At 34.8% G+C, this 23958-nt stretch overlaps 2 protein-coding genes across 3 annotated transcripts in view; one reads left to right on the top strand and one right to left on the bottom strand.

The window, feature by feature from the left end:
* SLC25A12 (solute carrier family 25 member 12) overlaps positions 1-23958 on the bottom strand; it is a 183816-nt gene that overhangs the window by 135848 nt on the left and 24010 nt on the right. The gene's annotated exons all lie outside the window — the stretch shown is intronic.
* HAT1 (histone acetyltransferase 1) overlaps positions 1-23958 on the top strand; it is a 38849-nt gene that overhangs the window by 6803 nt on the left and 8088 nt on the right. For both annotated transcript variants that reach the window (XM_019970912.2, XM_019970903.2), the window contains exons 3-9: positions 1325-1400; positions 4734-4854; positions 13422-13601; positions 13866-13987; positions 14488-14592; positions 14916-15022; positions 21826-21977. In XM_019970912.2, coding sequence (XP_019826471.1) covers positions 1325-1400; positions 4734-4854; positions 13422-13601; positions 13866-13987; positions 14488-14592; positions 14916-15022; positions 21826-21977 — 863 coding nt within the window. The remainder of the gene's footprint in view (positions 1-1324; positions 1401-4733; positions 4855-13421; positions 13602-13865; positions 13988-14487; positions 14593-14915; positions 15023-21825; positions 21978-23958) is intronic.

The following is a 23958-nucleotide window of genomic DNA, read 5'->3' as shown; positions in this document are numbered from 1 at the left end:
TTTCAATTTTCAAAATTTTTTTATTCAGATATACACATTAGAGTATATTGAGGGCCATTTCAGTTTACATGGAAATAATTTTGATAATGTCTTATATACAATGTAATACATAAATATTAAATTATTTTTTTATTTTTAGATATTGAATCATCCTTTTATTTCAGTACCACAGTGTATTTTGTTTCTATGAAGACTATTTTATGTTATCTTTAAATATTCTTACATTATTGTTTGTAGGTGAGCTTGGTCTGTTTTTCTCCTCTTTGCTTTTTTTTTTTTGCTTTCTTTTTAGGAGAGGTGAAAGTCAATTTTTGTAGTCTTTGTGCACATTTCTCATGGCCTTCCCACTTTACCATTCCCACTCTGAATAGTTTTTAAAGTATTAGATAGATATAGTTGTTCCTTAAAAGAATTCACCTTAATGACTATGAAGAGATTGTTCTTTTATGCCATTTAATGCTTTCTTTGCCTGAATACAACTTAGATTGCATTTTCAGGTTTTGTGCTTTATGATACATTTAAAAAATTTATTTATTTAGGTTGCTCTGGCTCTTCATTGCTGCATGTGGGCTTTCTTTAGTTGTGGCAAGTGAGGGCTACTCCCTAGCTGCAGTGCTTGGGCTTCTCTTTGAGGTGGCTTCTCTTGTTGCAGAGCACAGACAGACCCTAGGGCAGGTTTCAGTATTTGCAGGACGAGGATTCAGTAGTTGCAGCACACCTGCTTAGTTGCCCCCTGGCATGTGGAATCTTCATGGACCAGGGATTGAACCTATGTCCCCTGCATTTGCAGGCAGATTCTTAACCACTGGACCACCAGAGAAGTCCTGCAGTGACAAGCAAAAGGAAAAAAAGCTAGCAACAACATAAACATCATCATCATCTTGCAGTCATAAAGAATGATGTGATGATATGAGCTTCATCAAACTCAGATTATTCTTGTTCTCAGAATGTTTCCTATAGCACTTTGTTTTTGTTTCCTTTGTACTAGCTTTGCTCATCTCAGTGTGCCTCTCTTTGGTTTTATTCTCTTTTACTCTTTGCACTGTGTACAAACATAACAGAAAAATAAAAACTAAATTAGATGCCTGTGTCATACCTAGGTTTCTAATTCTTAGACTCAGTAGGGTTTTGATGCTGAAGCACTCAAAAGTAACATTCTGATTTTTATTGTTGTCACATGAGAATCCAGTGTAAATCATATAATGGAAAAGTGACATTTTTAAGTAAAAAAAATTTGTTGGCTGTATCCTGGTTATAATGAGATTCTCAAAGTGGAAATACCTATCACCTTTAATATCTCTATATTTTTTATTCTTTTAAACAGTTCGTTTTCCTGAAGATCTTGAGAATGACATTAGAACTTTCTTTCCTGAGTATACCCATCAACTCTTTGGGGATGAGTAAGTAACTTAGTAAGATATTTGTCAAATTAGTAGGGAAAACACGTTTTGGTTTTTTTTTAATTTAGAAATCAATTTATTTTCTTTCCTATTATTTTTCATGTTTCTTTTAAAATATATTAGAATGGCATGTTTTATATTGAGACACCAATCTACTGTATAATACCTATCATTTAGTGCTATACTGTAGGTACAGTATGATATTTAATTTGCATAATCTTAGCAGTGGTATCATCATGTGTAACATTAACATTGGCGGGGTTGGATAGTTGCCTAGGAACATATGAATGACTGAAATTCAGATTCAGTCAAACTGTAGAGCCCATATTCATAACTACTTGTTTTGCACGATTTTGCTATACTGCTTCTAGAAAACACTCCCCCAACATTAGAAAGCTCAAGTTTTTTTCTATGAGAAATAAATAAACAATTAAGAGAAATTTATTTTCAGAAGCAAGTTTGAAGATATGTCCTGGGATGTTCAGCACAATTTTTTAAATTTCTAACGCCTTCATTACATTATTAGAGTAGTCCATTACCTTTTGATTTTGAAGAAAATACCAACTTTGCAGTAAGTTTCAAGAATAATATTCTGTACATCCTTTACATACATCAGTTATTAACATTTAGCTATATTAGCTTTAATCATTCTCATATACATATATTGATAGATTGTTGTTGAGCCATTTGAGAGTTGGTTGCAGATATATCTTCTCTTACTCCTAAACTCTTTAGTATGTATTTTCTAAAAACAAGGACAGTATTGTGGTAAAATTATCCAAACTCAGGAAATCTAACATTGATATATTTTCTAAAATATAATCCACATTTCAAACTTTGCCAATTGATTCCCAGTAATTCTTTTGTGTATATTCAATAAAGTCAGTAATTCCTCATCCTTGATCCAGTCTAGAATCATGTATTGCTTTTAGTTGTTACCTTTCTTTAGTCCCTTTCGACTGGAACAGTTCCACAGACTTTATTTTCCATGTCATTATTTTTGTAGAGAATAGGGCTAGTTTTGTAAACCTTCATTTTGGACTAGTTTGATTGTTTCTTCATGATTAAATTCAGATAATGCATATATTTATAGTACCACAGCAGAAGTTGTATCTGCCCTTCTCAATGTGTCATGTCAGAATGTCCATGATGTCAGTTTGTCCCATTGTTGGTTACCTTGGGTCATTAAGTTTGGAGGTATCTGCAAGGTTTCACCACTGTAGGGTTTTTTCTTTGTTATTTATATGTAACCTGTGAGGAGATACTCTTGAGAGTGAAAATACCCTGTTTCCCATCAAACTTTCATTCAATAGTTTTAAATCTGTTAATGATTGTTAGTATTTTACTATGGTTGTAAAAGGGCGATTTTCTAACGCTACCACATTTCAGCAGTTATTAGTTTGCATTCCGCTGTAAAAGAGAGTGTGTCTTCTTCCCCTTACATATTTTTGTTTATATCAGAATAGACTCAGGATTTTTTAACTTAATGAGTTATTGTCTGTTACTGTTTTTAATATTGATGCTCAGATTATCCCAGATTCAACAAGTGGCTCTTTCAAACTGGCTTTTGAGTCCTTTTGATATATCATCATCATTTTGAGGACACTTTACTTTGTGATAATCAAGTGTTGCACATTCACCCTGTACTTTACTAGTTCTGCAGAATGAATTGGCCATATCCTCAAGGAACCATGGATTTTTTTCTTAGTAGGAAAGGGTGTTTAGACATAGTTGACATTTAAAATATTCTTCTGTATTGCCCTTTTCCCTATGCATTATTTCAGCATTTTTGACATAATTTTTTTAATATATTTTTAAATTGACAAATGTCTCTTCCTGGAAGAAATTTTGAAGAATTTCTTGTGAATATATCAGATTAGGTATTTTATGTGCTTTTAAGTATTAATAACTGAATTTTATAATTGATTCATGCCAAAATTTGAGCCTCTTATATTTTAAACAGGTTTTATTACAGCATAAAAATAAGAATGCTTTCTTTTGGATCTCTGTCTTTAAAGAGTGTTTTGTAGTACTGCTTCTTTGTGGCATTTTGCACACTCACTTTGCACATCATTAAAAGTGGTGTGCACACCCCTCTAAGGTAGATGGAAGAGAGTCACATAATCATGGTAACTGTATCTTGGGAACCATTACATTGATCTTAATCCTAGTATCATTGCCACTCTTTTCCTATTACACATAATTTTCAGAGTCCTGGAATGGACACTTCTTATATTTTGTTTTGGTAACCTAGACAGAAATCTGGAAATGACACTGCTTCTTTCTAGCATTCTTTCAGAATTCATCTTAAAAAAAAAAAAAAAAAAAACCTTTATCATACAATAATCTTTTTAAAGTGTATAATTCTGTGGGTTTTAGCATATTGAAAATTGAATAATCATCACCACAACCAATTTTGGAACCTTTTCGTCATTTCCACCAAAATTCCCATTGTGACCAGTTAGCAGTGGCTCCCTCTTTCCCATACCCTCCCTAGCCCAGGATAGTCACTAATCTACTTTCTGTCTTCATTGATTTACCTATTCTGGACTTTTTTGTGGGGGCTACACCATGTACTTGGTGTAATAGTTGTTCCCAACACAGGGATTGAACCTGGGTCATGGCAGTGAAGGTACCGAGTCTTAACCACTGGACTACCAGGGAACTTGCCTGGCTACTTTAGAATTATCTTTTTAGAAGACTTTTTTTTTTTTTTTTTTTAAGGAAATAGAAAGGCATAGATGGATAGCTGGGAGCAAGGTTGGGAAAATAGCAGCAGCTCCCCGTGTGCTTTCTGAGTTCCTAAGTGGGGTGTAGTCAGGTGCTACCACTTAGCACTTTCAGCAGCTCTGGATGTTTGTGTTGGACATGCAAGTGATAAGTTGGGAGATCTGGGCTATAAGTTGGGAGAACTACAAGTTGGGCTCTATAGCTCCATCTTAACTGCTTGCCTAACCAGGAATCAGTTTAACATTACTTGTCTCTGATATGAAATACCTCATAATAGTAGCAAGAGTAAAAGCAGCAACAGTAGCTGTAGTACACTTGTACAGTGTACCAGTGAATGTTATGAGCAATTTATATGTATTGACTTATTTATATAACCCATATAACATCCCTAAGGTAGGTGTTATTATTCTGTTACTTTATAAACTAGGACAGACAGCTGAGGCACAGTTTCATTACAGTATGGTTTGTTGTTGTTTTTAGTAAGTATAGTTTAAAATTTTGAAACCACGCATGAAGTTAAACCTGTTTCTGTGTAGAGTTAATACTTTGTAATGACTTTGTTCATTTTCGGGTCTTAGATTACTGCTTTTTTTCCCCTTTCAGTGAAACTGCTTTTGGTTACAAGGGTCTGAAGATCTTGTTATATTATATTGCTGGTAGCCTATCAACAATGTTCCGTGTTGAATATGCATCTAAAGTTGATGAGAACTTTGACTGTGTAGAGGTAAGAACAGAAATAAATTTATTTTTAACTGTTTCCTAATTGAGTTTAAAACAGATTATAAAATGTTAAAGATTTGAGGGAGGAGAGAATCTGTTATATTACAGCTCTAAAACCACATATTTAACATTTAATTATGGAGATGATTATCTGCCTGTCATTCCAGTTAAACCTGTGATTGTGATCCTTAGCCTTTTCTGTAAAAATCTCACTTTTTTGATCAGAGTTTTATTTCATTTACCAACTTTAGGTTTTTTAAATTAGTTTCTGTTGTTTTAAGCATATATTCATGTGAAAAGGAAAACTTGTAAGAAATGAACTTGGTTATTGAGCTAAGGAGCTTTATGAACAAAGTATTGAAGCTGTGGCCTGCTTTCTTGCCACTTAAAGTATAAGAAGAAAGAGAGAAATTGAGAGAACTGTTAAGTAAAAAAGATCTAGGACTTGATTTGGGAAATTCTCAGCCTGTTGTGAAGACACTAAATTTAGAAAATTCCTTGGTGGGGAAGTGTGCTCTGGGGAGAAAGCCATTAGTAATCTTGGCTAAATAATCTTGTTTTGCTGAATAGACAGGTGTGACTCATTGATCTCCTCAGTAATCTCAACAAAGCCAGAAATAGGGATTGAATTCTGTGATATAAATTCAGGGAGCACCTGTGGAGGACCATCTTGTCCATTGGCATGAACTTTCATGGCATACGTACATGACCCAGAAAGTTTTCCAGAGTGTCATATCAGCAGAAATATAGCCAGTTTGGACTGACAGAATACGGGAAGGCTAATGGACTTCTAAAATCCAAAATAGGCAAGAAACAGGTTGATAACACTATTCATCTGCAAACATGTGCTACCTTTCAAGAAAAAGGATGAATGATTTTGAAGGAGGAGCTTCGGGCTCAGAGGGTAGTGTCATAGACCACAGTATTCCTAAGTCTGATGAAATTTGAGCCTTCCCGGGTGGCTAAGCAGTAAAGAGTCCGCCTGCCAATGCAGGAGATGTGGTTTTGATCCCTGGGTTAGGAATATCCTCTGGAGAAGGGAATGGCAACCCACTCCAGTATTCTTGCCTGGGAAATGCCATGGACAGAAGAGCCTGGCAGACTACAGTCAATGGGGTCGCAAAGAATCGGACATGACTTAGAGACTGTACAACAACAATGGAATTTGACCTACTGGATTTTGAAATCATTTGGTGACTTATTTCTTCCTACCATTTTCTCCCTTTTGGAATGGCAAAGTCTATAACTTTTATCCAATGCTTGTCCTGCCTTTGTTCTTTGGAAGTAATAACTTATTTTCTAGTTTGACGGGTGGGAAGGAATTGTGCCCCATGATACGTCATACCCATAGTCTCACGTGTACCTTATTGAATAACATAGATGATGAGATTTTAGACTTGAGTTGATCTTGGAATGGTTGAAACTTTGGGAGATGTTGGGAAGGGGGTGTCTTTGGCATGTTTGGATAGACGTGAATCTTTAAGGAACCTTCAAAAAATTGTATATTTTAGAGTTGTTCTGTTCTTAGACATTCCTATTTAAAGATATTGAAGCAAACGTTTTCAAAATTTTAACTAAGTTTTAATTCCTGATGTAAGTCTTTTCCCAGCCTCATGCTCCACTCTTTTATTGTTAAAACCGTCTCTCATTACAGGGATTGGTTGATTTGCCCCCTTTTTATTATTTGTTTGTTTTTTTGTTTTATTTTATTGTAAGGGACTTGTCCAAAGTCACACAACTAGTAAATAATCTGTATTGCACATGGGAAAGAATCACTTATCATAGTATGCATAATATATAGTAATATTCTCCTCAAAGATGTTAGAACTGTTTATGACCTGTTCTAAATGGGCCTGGGCTTTTGTGCTTGTTAGGTTTTATTTCTGTTTTTCACAGTGTATATTTTATTTATTTGCCTGCTCCCATACTTTTATGCTATTAGCTCTCAGTTTATTGCTAGTGTGAGAGTCTTCCCTCTTGCAAACAGTCCCCTTATCGGTAAAAATTCCGTATTAGTAAGCTTAAAGGAATGGAAACGTGAATGATATATAGCATAAAAGAAATCTGAAATAGTCTCTTATGTCCATTATTCAACTTCAGTGTCAGAAATATTTTGAGCACTAACTTTTTTTGGTTCTCATTTGCCACCCCTATTTGAGATGACTCAGCTTGTTAGATAAATATATATAACTTTCACTTAATATTTTTTTTTAGTGGTTTGTGTCCCTTAGATATTATTGAAAATTTGCAGCTATAAGAATGACTCATTGACTAATACTGTAGTTGTGGTGATTTGATACTTGAAAAGATTTAATCTTAGATAAACTAGCATTTAACACAGAATTTACTAAAATGGAGCTTTTTATAATCAAATATTTGTTAAATTTTCAAGCCCAGATACTCTTAAAAATACATTAAAAATTGTATTTTTTTTCCTTTGTGTTGTACATAATTCAGTGTTGTTTGAGGAGTTTACTGGTGGTTTGTGTTTCTTTTCTTTTTAAGTTCTAGCTGGTAGTGCTGAATTGATTTCTTCTGAAGGAACTATTAATTAGTTATTGATAAATCTTTCAAATATTTTGTGCAGTGAAAATAGCTGTGTATTTGCATTGACTTCTAATTGTTCCATTCTTGAAAACGAGGTTTCTCCATTTAGAAGTACTGTGTTAGGAGTAAGGAATCAGTCTTTTATAATGTCTTTTTGTAGGATTATTTATTTGCTTCATTGTCAGAGATCATTTATTTAAATTACATGTTCAAGCAGAGACCTCTTTTTCCCCTTGTAAAAAAAGAATGGGTAGCAGATGTGGGGGGGACAGGCGTGGCTCTTTCCCATTCGCAGTGAGAATGTTCATTTCACAGGGGTATAATGGCAAACAAAGCAAAGTCACTGTTCTTATGACACATTCTTGCCAAGGGGAGCAGTCAACAAATAGATATTAAATAAACAAATTAAATGTATGAAGAAACGTTTTGCTGGTTTCTGAATGAAGAATAGCCAGTCATGTGGTTATCTGAAGGGATCAGCCTATGCAGAGGCCCTGAAATGAGAACATTCTTGGCATTTTTGTTGTCCAGAAAGATCACTGTTGTTAAATTGTGGTAATGAGAGAAGGAGGGTAGGAGATAGTTGAAGAGGGTTGGCAAAACTCGGTCGATGGAATAAGAGTAGTTGAAGCCCTTGGAAGTTTTAAGTAGGTGGGGTTATCTGATAGTGTTTATATTGAAAGATGATTCTGCCTGCTATGCAGAGAACCCACTGTAGAGGGCAAGAGTGAGAGAAGAGAGACCAGAACATTACAGTGTTATGGGCAACACTGCATTTACCTGCTTGAGGATATTTCTTTGGTGGTTGTTCAGTCGCTGTGTCTGACTCTTTGTGACCCCCATGGAATGCAGCACACCAGGCTCCTCTGTCCTTCACTGTCTCCAGGAGTTTGCTCAGATTCATGTCCATTGAGTCGGTGATGCTATCTAACCATCTCATCCTCTGCTGCCCCCTTCCTCTTTTGCCTTCAGTCTTTCCCAGCATCAGTGTTCTTTCCAGTGAGTCACCTCCTCAGAGGTAGGGTCAGCAGCACCTGTTACTGAGTTAAATGTGATTGTTCAGGGAAAGAGCAATGAGGAGGATGCCATTGCTTCAGTGGTGGTGGTACTATTCCTGAGATAGGGACGATTGGAGAAGTAGATTTAAGTGGAAAAAACCCAAGATTTCTGTTATTAGATGTATAAGGTTTGAGACTATAATATGTCATAATTGAGTTTATGGATACGGTGCTTTGTAGTATTATTTTTGCACGTGAAAAATATACCCTTTTAGATGGTCAGAAACCAGAGCACATCTGCTTAGAAGTTATTTGCGTATTAAAATTTTGCCATATTAATCTTTCATCATCCATTCTTTTTCTTTTGCAAACTCTCTGGCGACACCTAAATTTTTTTAGTAACAATTAAGATGTCTATAGAACATCTCCATAGCTATCATCTTTAAAGATAATGTAATTATTTTTAATTTTGCAATATAATAAACTTGATTATTCAGACACTGATGGTTTGTTCATCTTATGGTTTTGCTTTTATCAGTACCTCCAGCCCTCTCTTAAGGTAATTTCATTGCTTTTTAGTAGAAGAATGTATAATAAAGATTGTTCAGTCTTGCTGATTGCTGACATTTTAGGGAAGGGTTTGTTGGAGAAAGTTGAAATACATAGATAAAGTTTGTATTATCTGTGAGTTTCAGTCATCTGTTTTATCCTTGTCTTTCTTTAATTTGGATTCAATTTGAGAGTGGATGAGAGCAAATTTCTTTAATCTTCTGGATTCCTTAGGGCTTTTTTAATAGAAAAATCCTGTGTATGTATAAAAATTTAATCTTGAGAAAGTGAAAAAAATACTTTTGTAGACTAATAATATTTCCTAATGTATTCCACTGCATTCCTTTTTTGATAATGGTGACAATATTCTTAATGAGAAATTCTTTCATGAAATATCATAAAAAGCTTTAAAATTATGTGTTTAGATCTTTATCTTGGAACATCGTTGTGAGTTTGGTGGTGGTGGTTGAGTTGCTAAGTCATGTCCGACTCTTGCAACTCCATGGACTGTAGCCTGCCAGGCTCCTCTGCCTGTGGGATTCTCCAGGCAAGAATGCTGGAGTGGGTTGCCATTTCCTTATCCAGGGCATCTTCCCTACCCAGGTCTCCTGCATTGCAGGCAGATTGTTTACCAACTGAGCTATTGTAAGTTTAGTTAGGTTGCAAAGCACTAATGCAGTAAAATTAACACAATGTGACCTTTGTTTTTCAAAAAGTGGAAGTGCTCACAGTTTTTCTCTACTTAATTTCTCCAACAATACTGAAATTTCTGCAGCTTGCATATTGTCAGTGAATGTAAGATTGAGCAAGTTTATATAGATACGGAGTTCTTTGGCTTGTTTTTGCAGCATATCTTGGGTATTCTTAGAATTACAGCTAATGTTAACTCTCTGCAACTTTAGCCAAGCCTTAACATGCCTTCAAAATTGGTATTTCAAAAATTACGCACCACAGGCAAATTTAGACAAATGCTGCTATTTAGGTTAAGAGGCTAAAGAGGTAATTTGTTTTTTAAATCTGTATTAAGTACATGTGTACGAATTCTATCCGACTGCCAGTTAAGTCTCAGGCACATTGCTTTATGCAGTGATGAGGAAATGTAAAAATTGCTTCATGGAAACATCAGATATGTAACAGTGTATAGAACACTGGAAGTTGAAATGACCATAGTCAGAGAATATACAATCTAAAATATTTCGTCTTAAGTCACCTAAGAGAAGACCTAAATAGAAGGGTTACCTTTATGCTTTCCTTACTAAAAAGACATTGCCAATTGTTAGGAAAAAATTTGTAAGGCATGTCCTTATTAATTAAACATATCATGCCGTACTCTAGATTCTTGATCAGCTTTATTTCTTATCCTTTCTATAACTGTGGGCTTCCCAGGTGACGCTAGTGATACAAAACCTGCCAGCCAATGCAGGAGATATGAGAGATGTGGGTTCAATCCCTGGGTCAGGAAGATCCCCTGGAGGAGGGCATGGCAACTCATTCCAGTGTTCTTGCCTGGAGAATCCCATGACAGAGAAGCCTGGTGGGCTACACAGTCCACAGGGTCGCACAGAGTTGTACGTGATTGAGTGACTTACCACACATAACTGTATTTCTATATAGTTTAAATTAAAGTTTAGAATACTCTTGCTGCTGCTACTGCTAAGTCGCTTCAGTCGTGTCTGACTCTGTGCGACCCCATAGACAGGAGCCCACCAGGCTCCCCCGTCCCTGGGATTCTCCAGGCAAGAACACTGGAGTGGGTTGCCATTTCCTTCTCCAATTCATGAAAGTGAAAAGTGAAAGGGAAGTTGCTCAGTGGTGCTCTTAGCGACCCCATGGACTCCAGCCTACCAGGCTCCTCCAACAATGGGCTTTTCCAGGCAAGAGTACTGGAGTGGGTTGCCATTGCCTTCTCCAGAATACTCTTGAAGATAGGGAATTTTTCAGTGATCTTCAGAAATAGAATTAAACCTTTAACCACAAGCGTTGGAACTTGTGTAAGTTTCAGTTAATGTTTAATTCTACATTCAATTTAAAAAGATTATATGGGGATTTTCTCCAGTGATAAACTATTACCTGGCCAGTAATCCAGAATGATAGATGAATATTTAACTGAACTAAAATAAATTTATTCTTTTAGAAAAGAGTGTAGATCTGTAAAATATGATAGTTACAGGATTTGTTTTTTTTTTCCTTAAAGCAAAATCCATTTAATAAAGAAATGCAGACATTTCTCCTTTAGTGATACAAAGTTCTGAATTCCAAGTTTGAAGAGCTGTTAGTTTTATGTTTTGTATTTTATATAATAGATACACATTTTCTGTAGTGTATTACATGTTAACAGATTACTTATTTTTAAACGTGGCCTTTTATTCCTCTGTAAAAGTTCTTAAAATAATGTATAAACTTGTCCAGAGCAAAATATTTATTTGAAGATATTACAATAAATAGGTATCCTTTGAAGGCTGAAAGTTAAACATTAACTATCTTTCAACTTTGTTGAGCTCAAATCTTTGGGCTGCTCTATAGTCCACCAGAACTGCCACTTGAAACTTAGAGTTTCAAAGAAATCTTTGAAATACATTTGGTGCCGAATATGTGAAGTTATTTGATCATGCTTTGCAGTGCCTTGTTGAGAAGACATGACATTGGGGGAAATTTTTAAAAGTTAAAAGTATATATACTGTATGTGTCTTGAAGTGTTTTCTTTTAAACTGATAGATTATAATATTTAAAAGTAGTGTTTCTTGACTTTTTAAAATTTGAATTAATACTACCTTTACCCATTGCTACTTTGGATTTTAGTTGCCATACAACAGACATATTAGACCTATCCCTTATTCTTACACTTTCTTCTTACAATTATTGAAATTGTACAAATTCTAGAAAATATGCTTAAGATCATCTCTTCATATTAGTTAGCAGTTTCAAGAGAAAATATTTATCAAATAGTACTTTAAAAATAAGCAAAAGTAGTTCTGTCAAATGTGGTGCATTTAACCTTGAGCATGAATGGATTGTACAGACTGGTGTACATGTTAGAAATAAGCTGTTGGGTAAAATGTTGAAGAGCTATATTTTAAAATAATAGCTCTTTTTTATAGCTATAAACAAGTTATATATAAATGTTGGTGTACCAGAGCATTGAAAATAAAACTTGTTTGTAATAAACTCCATCCCTGGTTCTCTATCCTGAAATGTAACTGAGTGATAATAAAGTGCTATTCATCTGCAGGTGCATTGCTTCTGCTTAGTTAAAAGATGGTTGAAAGGACAGGAATTAGTAGCATGTTGTATTAGCCTTTTGTAGTGCATTTTGTCCTAAGCATCTTAATTTCCCTGTTTTGAATGCTAAGTAGCAAGGGTCTTGGTTTAGAACTAATACCCATCATGCATGTAAACGGTATGAAAGAGCTGCTTAGTAAGTTAACACAAAGTGTTCTTGTGTCAGTCCTTGTGGAAATAGATACAATACAAACATTACAGCTGAACTCACGGCAAACTCCATTAAGTAAAAACCTGGCCTCATTGTTCAGGAAAAAGTTTGAATAGAATGCAAGCTCATTTTGTTGAATGTAATGTCAGGCTTTTAGGGACTGTATTGAGGGATAAGGTTTTGTTAAGTTGAGACCAATTCATTAAGTTTTATTGCCTGGTGAGAAGCAGTAATACTTTATTGTAAGACTTCATCAAATATTCATGGTTAAAGAGAAGTAGTAAATGTATTCAATCAAGTGGTCTTTTGGGGTTTTGAAAAGGATTATGAAGTCTGCTCAGCTGATAGTTTAACATTCATCGAGGTTGTTTAACAAGGGTAATTTTAATCTCTGAGTTTAATTTTGTTGTCCAGGCTTGTCTCTTTTTACTGTCACAAATTCAACTCTGTAAAAATTGTGTCACGTTATAGGATGAGTGGATAATATATCCAGTCATATAATTTATGTATTTCCTAAGTGGGCATATTTTAAATAGTCTTAATTTTGAGTTTTGGTGTGAGGGAGTTAATGACCTGCTTGCTCATGCTTACCGTTTGTTTGGTCAGACTCTAGCCTCACCTCACTACTGCTGGAGATCCTTTCATGTCTTGAATAATATACTCTTCTTGACACATGTAACTTAATAAAAATAATAATCAGTCTTTCGTTTTGGCCAGTTCAAGTTGTCCTGAAGGGGTGTGGTCAGCCTTCTCTACATGATGTTAGAGATTTCTGTAGGGTTGTATTCATTCTTGCAGTTGATTTCAGACTCCCCGCCTCACCTCCTCTTTTTTATTTCTGCGTTATACTTGTGTTCATCTCACATTTTTGTGGCAGAATCTTGTACACATGAAACTCATCCTTTCCCAATTTGCTATGTGTTCACTTGTTTAGTTTAACAGTGAATTGAAGTTTTGTGAATTTTGTCCCTTTCAAAAAAACTAAGCATATTCGACTAGGTCAGAGTTATTAATTTCTGTGTGTGTCCTTTAATCTCCATTCTTTAGGCAGATGATGTTGAGGGGAAAATTAGACAAATCATTCCACCTGGATTTTGCACAAACACAAATGATTTTCTTTCGTTGCTGGAAAAAGAAGCTGATTTCAAGCCATTTGGAACCTTACTTCACACATACTCTGTTCTCAGTCCAACAGGAGGAGAAAACTTTACCTTTCAGATTTATAAGGTAAAGATAGATCTAAATGCTCCCTTACTTAATTTGCCTGAAACCTGTGTTCTGTTTGATGTGTTATTTTCACTGATTTATTTTAACTTCAGGAAACAAGTCTTTGTCAGCACTAAAAACAAAGATCTGTTTTGTATGTGTGTCTGTGTACACATCTTAATCTGAGACTTCTAAACATTTTCCCACAGAATAGTTTTGCGTTCTGCAGACTTTCACTTACCTCTGTGATGAGTTTCACCTGACTTTTCCTGGCTTTTTCCCTAGGCTGACATGACATGTAGAGGCTTTCGAGAATATCATGAAAGGCTTCAGACCTTTTTGATGTGGTTTATTGAAACTGCTAGCTTTATTGACGTGGATGATGAAAGATGGCACTACTTTCTAGTGTAAGTACAGTTCTAAAGCAACAGTAGACCTTATTACCTCCACAAAGCCAGCATTTTAATTGTGGCAGCCCAATTATTGGGACAGTATAATGATATTTTTCCCAGGAAAGAAAAACTATTGTTTATGAGGCTTGAGTTTTCCTTCATTATGCTTTGGGAGACCTTGAGAATAGAGCCGAATTAAATGCTGTTGTCCGTTAGGGCTCTGAATGTAGGCTTAAACAGTAAAATGAGCTTTGCCTGTGTTTTCTTTTACTTGCCACCTATTCATCTTTATAATAGGCAAGTGCACTGAAGTGATGTAAAGAGGTCTGATTTATCCAAGTTGCTGCACACCAATTAAGTGAATTGTATATTCAGAACATAGCAGGTGTACCCATTGGGCCCTCACAGAGTAGCTTGCTGACACTGAAAATTCAGTCAGAGAATGGAAAAGAAAATGGACACTGCATGGGAGCGCGACTGTAATTGACCTGCTTGGCTTTCTGTTTTATCTGCAGATTTGAGAAGTATAATAAGGATGGAGCTACACTCTTTGCGACCGTAGGCTACATGACAGTCTATAATTACTATGTGTACCCAGACAAAACCCGGCCACGTGTAAGGTAATTGGCAGTATAACACGTGCCTTGTCTTTTATTTCAGAAGAAGGAACTGCTGAAGTTTCTAATACTTATTATAATAGTGTTGATTTGTTTTAAAAAATACCATTATTCATTGGCTGTGTACTGATTTATTTCATTGTTCCTTTTGAAACCGTTTGGAAGATTAAATGTTTACAATTTTGAGTGTCTCGGTGGTTTTTGGAATTCTTAAAGATGGATTGAAAAAAAACTACACAAACTTTAAAATGTTTGTATTACTGTAGTGATTTGCAATCTGTAAACTGGTCAGATTGTAATATTTTAATATAATTTCTTTACTATAGTCAAATGCTGATATTGACTCCATTTCAAGGTCAAGGCCATGGTGCTCAACTTCTTGAAACAGTTCATAGATACTACATTGCATCTCCTTCTGTTCTTGATATTACAGGTATGTAAATTTTGTTACTGAAAGAGCTTTTCTAAATCTCTTCTTTACTAATTTTGGTTTTGTCAGAAATAACTTTTGTTTTAAATAGCAGTCTCCTGAGGTCTTTTTGGAACTGTTTAGAGATGACTTAAGTTTCATTTTAAATCATAAACCCTTTGTGAAATTGGATTGCATCTCTGAGTATGAAGTGCTTAATTAGTTGAACAAATTGAGGATAATGAACTGAATATAAAATGGGAAATCTTGGTCAGAAATATATATATATTGCAAGTATGGTATGACTATTTGTTCAGTCTATTTCTCAAGCATTTTATAAAGTTGATTTATCTTTTCATCTAACTTTATTGCTGCTGTTAAATGATTTGGAAACTTGGGAGATAAAGAAGTAATTACTAAAGTTACTTTATATCAAAAGTTATAAATTGACACTTTCACTAGCTTAGTGACTTGTAAAATTATGGAAACTTTACACAATCAGTAACACTTCTTTTTAGCTAAGCTGAAAGTTGTTTAGCTTCTGTTTACTTATAGAGCTTGGACTTGGTACTACATGAAGAGACTTTTTGGTGATTTTAGTCTGGAGATTAGGGTTTCCATAAGTAGTCTTTGTCTTCTCTAGTGGGTAATGTGCCAGCAGGGGTTGTTTCTGTGAAGCCTCTTAACCACTTTCTTCTGTCTACTCCAGCCTATAAAGTCCTTGATACTTAGCGCCAATTAGCAGATAAAGAATTTTATTTCTTAAATCTCAGTGAAGAGTCATCAATAATGGTAGCCTTTATTCATTGCAAACTGAAGTCTCTAAAGAGAAAATGCTGAACATGTTAAAGGACTTCTGAATTAGAAAACTGGGTATTGGCCTTTATTTTCAGTGTTAACATTTCTTAGCAAATTACTAAAAATAACTGATACATTTCTTCTCATTAAGATATTTCTCCTAGATTTCCATTCTCAGTCTTTTTAAATAAAGGATAGTTTTCTCTCTGTGGTTGTTTTAGTTGTGTTTAGATCTATTATTTTGCATATTTTTAAAACTTTTGGATCTTTTGCAGGGTCTGGATTTCCCTTTGCAACCCAGAATATTCCTTATATTGAGATGGCCTTTTGCTTAATTGACATATAGCCAGATATAGTAAAAATTAAAACCTAACCATTGATGGCCTATGTTACAGGATAAGTTTTTGTGGTATAATTGCCACCCATTTTCTTTTTTTAGCACTTTTTTTTTAGCACATTATGCCTCGTGACTTGCAGGATCTTATTTCCCAGACTAGGTATCAAACTTTGGTCCTGGCAGTGAGAGTGTCGAGTCCTAACAATTGAACCTCCAGAGAATTCCCTATTTTTAGCATTTAAAAGTAAAATACTGGGAAACAGTTCTTTATATCATGTGCCATTTTCCTTTTGAGGATGTCAGTATCATAAGATATACAGCGTTTTAACACATCTTGGTTATATGACCTTACATATAGAATCAATGATTTATTTCTTCCAGAATTGCAGAGACAGTTGCGTTTGACAGTAAAAATTGATCCTGGGCTATATGTCAGTGTTATTAACCTATCAGTGTATATTAAGAGTTAATTAAATCTGTTCTTTAAATATTCCTTGTAGTACTGGAATATGTTACATGGCTTTTTAGAATTTTATCTGTAAATGTTTTGTAATATGAAGAGTTAAAAGAGTGTTTTTTTAAATGATAGCAGAGTATTAATGTTGGTAGATGATGTATTTAACTTGGGGAAAAAACTCAAACTTTGAGCCCATGTATAACTATAAATTTATATCCAAGCAAATTTCATCTTTTAAATGCATCACTTATGTAGCATAGAAACAAAGCAATTGAAGGATGTCACAAATTAATGGGTGTTATCATTTTAGGTTCATTTTCAGGCTGACACCTTTAGTTAAAGCACTTAAAGTTAAGAGTGGTGACTTGGCCACTTATATGAAGCTACAAACAAAATATTGTTAGTGTATAATGGATTATTTAAACCTGAGTGGAAATTTTTTTTACACAAATTTTTAATTTATGTGAAAATTACAGATAAGAATGTGGTGTGAGTTTTTTTAGATTTTTATCAACTGTAATTCTCTTACCTTTGATGTGTTTTCCCCTAAAATTCTGGGGGGTATTAGTTACTTAAGTTACTTAGGCTTTCTCCCATACTAAATTTTATTTTATACTGATATTAGCAACACAGTTATTTCTTTCCAAACCAGAAAGAGGTAGACTGGATAAGCATGTGTGTCGCTGTTAGCACTTCAGAACATTTTTTCAAGAAATGCTTGCTTAAGAGTTTGTCACTTAGTAGAGATTTAATTAAAGCAGCTCTATTGAGGTCTGATTTCCATACCATTAAATTCATCCATTTTAAGTGTATATATAGTTCAGTATTTTTAGTATACTTGCCTAGTTTTGTGGCCTGTTTTAGAATATTTCTGTCACCATAAAAAGATTCCCTCGTTTCTATCCCCAGTCAGTCCCCATCCCCAGTCTCTTGTATTGAGATCTGTGATCCATTTTGAGGTAAAGTTTGTGCATTATGTGCGGAAAGTTTCTAAATTAATCTTCTTTACATGTGATCATAGTTTTTCCAGCAGTTTGCTAAAAAGACTATCCTTTCCTCTATTGAATTGCCTTGGTACCTTTGTTCAAAATAGGTTGACCATAATGTAAAGATTTGTTTCTGGACTCTAATCATCTGTGTCTGTAGTGCTGCTGGAACCATACTGTCTTGATACATTTATTATAGTTTTCTTACTGAGGATTTTTTTGTGTGTGTGTGTTTTGCCTTAACAGTAATGTCAAGTTTAGCTCCACAAATTCAATGTAAGTTGAATTTGTGGAGCCTGTTTTGCCTGGAGGCTGTAAACTAAACAGACAGTTCTTCAAATGATTGATGAGTAGAGTTAGAAATGGGTACTGGCCTTGGCCAGGTGGGTGGGAATGGAGCAGAGAAGAGGGGCCTCAGGGACCCAGAGGCACACACTCCCAGAAGACAGTCCTGCTCTCAGTGAGCATCTAGACAACGCAGACTAGGGCTGGTCGCTGCAAACTCATCATCAGTGGACCATGGCTTTGTTGATCTCCTTGGGACTCAAATACTGCCTCACCCAGCCTATGTGGCCTTGCTTTTGCTCTCTTTGGGCGTCATGGCTCCAGTGGTAGCAGAGCTTCGACCTTTATGTTGAGTTTTGGAATCAGGAAATGAAAGTCTGTTGTGTTCTTTTTCAGAATTGTTTTGGTGTGTTTTCATTACAGTTGTTGTTTTATTTTCTACTTCATTGATTTCCAGTTTAACGTTTATTATTTTCTTCTTATTGCTTTGAGATTAATTTACTCTTTCTAGTTAAGATTGAAACTTAGGTTATTGATTTGATGTCCTTTTTTTCTAATAGTATAGCTATCTAAATAATACTTAAATATTATTATATAAATACAAGTACTGGTTTTACTGATCATATAAATTTTCATAAATTGTGCTTTCATTTCATTCAGTTCACGTTCAAGTTTGATTATGATGTATTTAGATATGTAACATTATGTTTTTCCTAGTTGAAGCTTGTTGAGCTTCCTGGATGTATGGATAAAATTTTTTTCATCAAATTTGGAAAGTTTTTGGCCAGTGTTTCCTTAGCTGTTCTCCCTCTTCCCTTTCTTTGAGACACACATTAGTTACACTGGTATACTTGAATGGTTTCAATCTAGGTTTGTGTCAGTCCATTTTACATTTTATAAAGCTGCAGAGTACAAGTGAGGAAAACCAGGTTATTGTAGTAGTTAAAAAAAAAAAACACTGGTGGCAGCACATAGAGGAATCAGAATGTCCTTCATGTTTCTGGGTGACTTGTATAACTGCTATGTGACCAGATTAATAAGGAAAAGACTGAAGAATTAGACAAAGTAACTAATTACAGTGTTATGTTTATTTGGTGATTTTCTGTAGGTCTGCATTTGTTATTTGGTTTACTGTTGATTTCATTTTCTGTGTATTCCTAATCACAATTTCATACCAAACCGATGCCATGACAGAATTTCACTTTACCACCTTAAATCCATAGTCATATAATGTTACTTAATAATTACATGTATATGAAGTGCTGCATAGAAATATAAAGACAGTATTTAGTACATATAGATTGAATGAATGAATGACTCAATCATAAAACATTACCTTTAGCTCAGATTCTTTTTTTAATAAAAATTTTATTGCGATATAGTTAACATGTCATACAGTCCTCTTATTTAAAGTGTTCAGTTTTTCAAAAACATGTTTACAGTGCAGCCATCACCTTAACCTAATTTTGGAGTATTTCATTCTCCCAAAAAGAAACCCAGTACTCATTAGCAGTCACTTCTTTCCTCTTATTCCCCTACCCTTTCAACCCCCCACCAGTGCTACACAGCCATTAATCTACTTTTTGTCTCTGTAGATTTGCCTCTTTTGGACATTGGAATTGTACAATAAAATGACTGACTTCTTTCACTTGGCATAATGTTTTCAAGGTTCTTCCTTGTAGTACTTTATTTTTTATTTAGTTTAGTACTTTATTGCCAAATACTATTCCATTGTATGGATATACTATATTTTATTTATCCATTCATCAGTTGTTGGACATTTGGGTTGTTTCTACTTTTTGGCTCTTCTAAATAATGCTATTATAAATATTCGTGTACAATTTTTTGTGTGGACTTGTGTTTTCATATCTCTTCGGTACATACCTAAGAGTGGAAATGGTGGAAAATCTGATAACTATGTTTCCCCTTTTAAAGAAACACCAGACTGTTTTCCACAGTGGCTGTGCCATTTTATATTTCCACCAGCAAGTACATGAGGATTTCGGTTTATCCACATCCTTGCTGATTCTTGTTGTCTTTTTTATTCTAGTCATCCTAGTGGATAAGAAATGGTATTTCATTGTGGTTTTGATTTGCATTTCCCTTTGGCTAATAATGTTAAACATCCTTTCATGTGCTTATTGTGTGTATTTATATCTTCTTGAGAGATTCCTATTTAGAGTCTTTGCCCATTTTCTAATTGGGTGGTGGGTATTTGACCTTTACTTATTGAATTACAAAGTTTTTTATATAGAAAGTCTGGTTACAGTTACATATCATATATATGACTTGGGAATATTTTACCCCATTCTATAAGTTATCTTGTCATTTCCTTAAAGGTTATCACTTGAAGCATAAAAGTTATAAATTTTTATATAGCCCTGTTTATCTACTTTTTCCTTAGTTGCTTGTGCTTCTGGTTCTGTTATCTAAGAAACCATTGCCTAACCAAAGATCTTGAAGATTTACTCCTCTATTTTCATTTAGGTCTATGATCTATTTTGAGTTAATTTTTGTGTACTGTGTGAGGAAAGGGGGGGCCAACCAACTTCATTTTGCTTATGGAGACCCAGTTGTCCAAGTACCATTTGTTAAAGACTATTCTTTCCCTCACTGAATTGTCAAGGCACCCTTCTCAGAAATTAATGGACCAAAAATGTATGGGTTTATTTTAAACTCTCAACTCAGTCCCATTGACCTACATGTCCATCTTTATATTAGTATCACAGTCTTGATTACTGTAGCTTTGGAGTAAATTTTGAAATCAGGAAATGTGAGTCCTCTGACTTTTGTTCTTTTTTCAAGGTTGTTTTGGCTATTCTGATTTCCTTACATATCAATTTTAGGATGAATTCGTTAATTTCTGCAATAAAAAAAGCCAGCTGGGATTTTGATAGGGATTGCATTGAACAGTTGGTAGAGAGTTGATAATTGTAACAAAACTGTTTTATGACCCATGAACTAGCTCAGACTTCAACATTCTTTGTTTATACCATCTACTAATTAGAAAATGAGGGCTCAGAGAAATAAGATAATTTGCCTCAAGTCCTTCATCTATAAATGACAGAACTGGGACTCAAACTCATGCTCTCTGACTATGCAGTGTTTTTTCTACCTATATGTTTTGGTATCTTCTTGTCCACTACTCAGTCTAATGTAGATAACATAGACAAACATAAAGGAAGTCTATGCTACTCAGATGCAATGAAGAAAGAATCAAAATCATATTCTCTAAATGAAAAAGAGTGTTTTGTAAAAGGAAGAACTTTTTTAAAATTAGGTTAAAGAAGCATAGAAGACTTTGAAGTTTATTAGATTAAAGTAAGGGAGTTATAAACTTAGCTTTGGAACCCTTAGCTATCAGAAAATGGCTTTTGGAATTGATTATCCAAACTTGGATCTCTTGTGTATACAGCTGCTTTAACTGAAAATAAAACTAAGGTACATATGATAACAAACTAGTCAAAAATTTATATTTGATGGGAGAATGGCATTGAAACATGTAAAATATATGTGAAACAAATCGTCAGTCCAGGTTTGATACAGGTTGCTTGGGGCTGATGCACTGGGATGACCCAGAGGGATGGGATGGGGAGGGAGGTGGGGGGGGGTTCAGGATGGGGAACTCATGTACACTCATGGCAGATTCATGTCAATGTATGGGAAAACCAATACAATATTGTAAAATAAAACTAATTAATTAATTTAAAAAATTTATATTTGAAAAGTAGTTGAAATTTCGCAAATAATATATATGTATTATTTGCAAAAGGATTGTACCTATAACTTTATTTGACAAAGATGGTAGTGCTATTTTATTTATAATCTTTCATATTGTAACTTTTGTATTATATAATTCATTGAAGAATATTTGCCTTTCTAAGGTTAGTGTGTATACTGAGGTTGCAGATGATGAATAAGTTATGCTGGGTAAGGGAAATGTTATTCTGCTTTCTTTCTTTAGCGGAAGATCCATCCAAAAGCTATGTGAAATTGAGAGACTTTGTGCTTGTGAAGTTTTGTCAAGATTTGCCCTGTTTTTCCCGGGAAAAGTTAATGCAAGGATTCAGTGAAGATATGGCAATAGAGGCTCAACAGAAGTTCAAAATAAATAAGGTATTTTTATTCTGGAAGGAAAACATTTAAATTTTGAAAAAAATAATTTAAGTACATAATTTAAACGTTGCAAATACATTAAGAATACATGTGTAGGAAGTAGCAGTGGTTAAGAATACAGGCCCTGGGACTTGCCTGGTGGTTCAGTGGTTAAGACCACATGTCCACTGCAGCAGGCATGGGTTTGATCTCTGGTCAGGGAACTAAGACTAAGATCCCACATGCCAAAAAAGAAAAAAAAAAAAACATACAGGCCCTGAAGCCAGATTGCCCAGGATCAAATCTGGCTTTACCACTTGAGCAATTAGAGCAATTGCTTAGAGCAATTTAGTTTACTTCCTTCTGCCTCAGTTTTCTCATTAATAGAATGGAAAGATAATTGATTTCATGGCTGCATTAAGTATAACAAGAAAATGTTTATTTAAACTGGTAAAGTAGTTAGTGCCCCTGGATACTACTATATTGATAGGAGGAGGATTGGAATAAAACATATAATTTTCACTTTTTATACTTCTAGATGTATTTGTTTGGATTTTAAAGTAATAAATATCTTAAGGTAAGTACAGACAAATAATATAGGAATTCAGAGGAAATTATTATATTTATGTTAGCAAGAAGTCAAAATATTTCATAGTGGGGATACATTTGATCTAAGCCTTGAACAATGGGTAGGTTTTGGAATATAAAAATATGAGGGATGAAGAGTATCCAGTAGTGAGGACTTGGTGCCGACGGCCTCCCCTCCCCTGGCTTCTAAGGCACTGCAGTTCCTAGCTTTTCAATTAACCACTGTGCTCATCTTTTTTGAGATATTGTCACTGGCTTCTACATTTTTGTATGCTCCCTAAATATAATTCTTCCCAGAGTTTTTTTATCCAATCCTCATTTCTTCTCATTCTACTTAATTCCGAGAGCTCATCTGTTATATCTGCAATCCAGATTTTCCTCCTGAGGTCCAAAACTATGCCAAACGTTCACTGGTGACTGACCTTCAAAAAACAATTTGAATTGAAACTTTCCATCTTCTCCCGCATAAAAACACTTAAATGGGCTCATGGTTTTAAGATAAAATACAATTTTAGAAATAATTTATATCTCAGACTGTATTAAACCTTTAATTAACTAGAATTTATTTAATAGCTCAGCTTTCAAGAGAAAGAGAATATGAAGACATTATTATTGAGATTAAAGCTCCTCAGTATGGCATACAGACACCATCGTCATCTGGCCCGTGCCTGCCTTGCTCGCCTCAGCTTCCTCCCACTTTCCTGTATGCTTTGGCTCTCCTGAACCTCTTGCCATTTCCCAACTGTGCTACAACTTTACTCCTTTTATGTACCTGTATATCAACTATTCCCTTTGCCCTGATAACCCCTTCTCCTGTTTCTTCATCTTTGCCTGGCCAGGTAGTACATTTTTCAGGCTCAGTTCAGGTGTTTCTTCCAGAAATTTCAGTATTATCTTAACCTATGTATACCTGACCTCTTCCTCACTCCCAATAAATAAGTGGAATGACAGAAATAGGAAAACTATAGGCCTACTCCTTTGGCTTCAATGTTACCACAACTTCCTGATTTTTCTCATATTTTTTTTGACTGTTTTTGTCTGCTCATTAACTGGCACTATACTACAGGGTTCTGACCTCCCCTCCCCACACACACACCCCCGTCTTCACTGTGTATGTTTTCCTTGGACTGTCTTAACCATTAACCAGTCCTAAGGTTTAAACTCTTGCCATGTATGTTGATATTGCTTAAATCCTTGTCCTTCGTCTGAAATTTTATTCAGATTTATATGTTCTCTTGCCTCCTAAATCTCTCCTACTCTGTGAAAATCTCACTGTCATTCCATACCCTCCTCCACAGTCTTCCTCCTCTTTATTTCTAGAATCCTTGTCCCCTTAGTATTACTGTTTGTGCTGTCTCAGTTAATACCATCATCATTTTTTGCCTGATTTAACAACTGAGCTTTCTGATTGGTC

This window comes from Bos indicus, chromosome 2 (assembly GCF_029378745.1).
Source record: "Bos indicus isolate NIAB-ARS_2022 breed Sahiwal x Tharparkar chromosome 2, NIAB-ARS_B.indTharparkar_mat_pri_1.0, whole genome shotgun sequence".
NCBI classification, from domain to species: domain Eukaryota; kingdom Metazoa; phylum Chordata; class Mammalia; order Artiodactyla; family Bovidae; genus Bos; species Bos indicus.
Note: the sequence above shows the minus strand (reverse complement) of the source record. Positions and strands in the feature narration are given on the sequence as shown.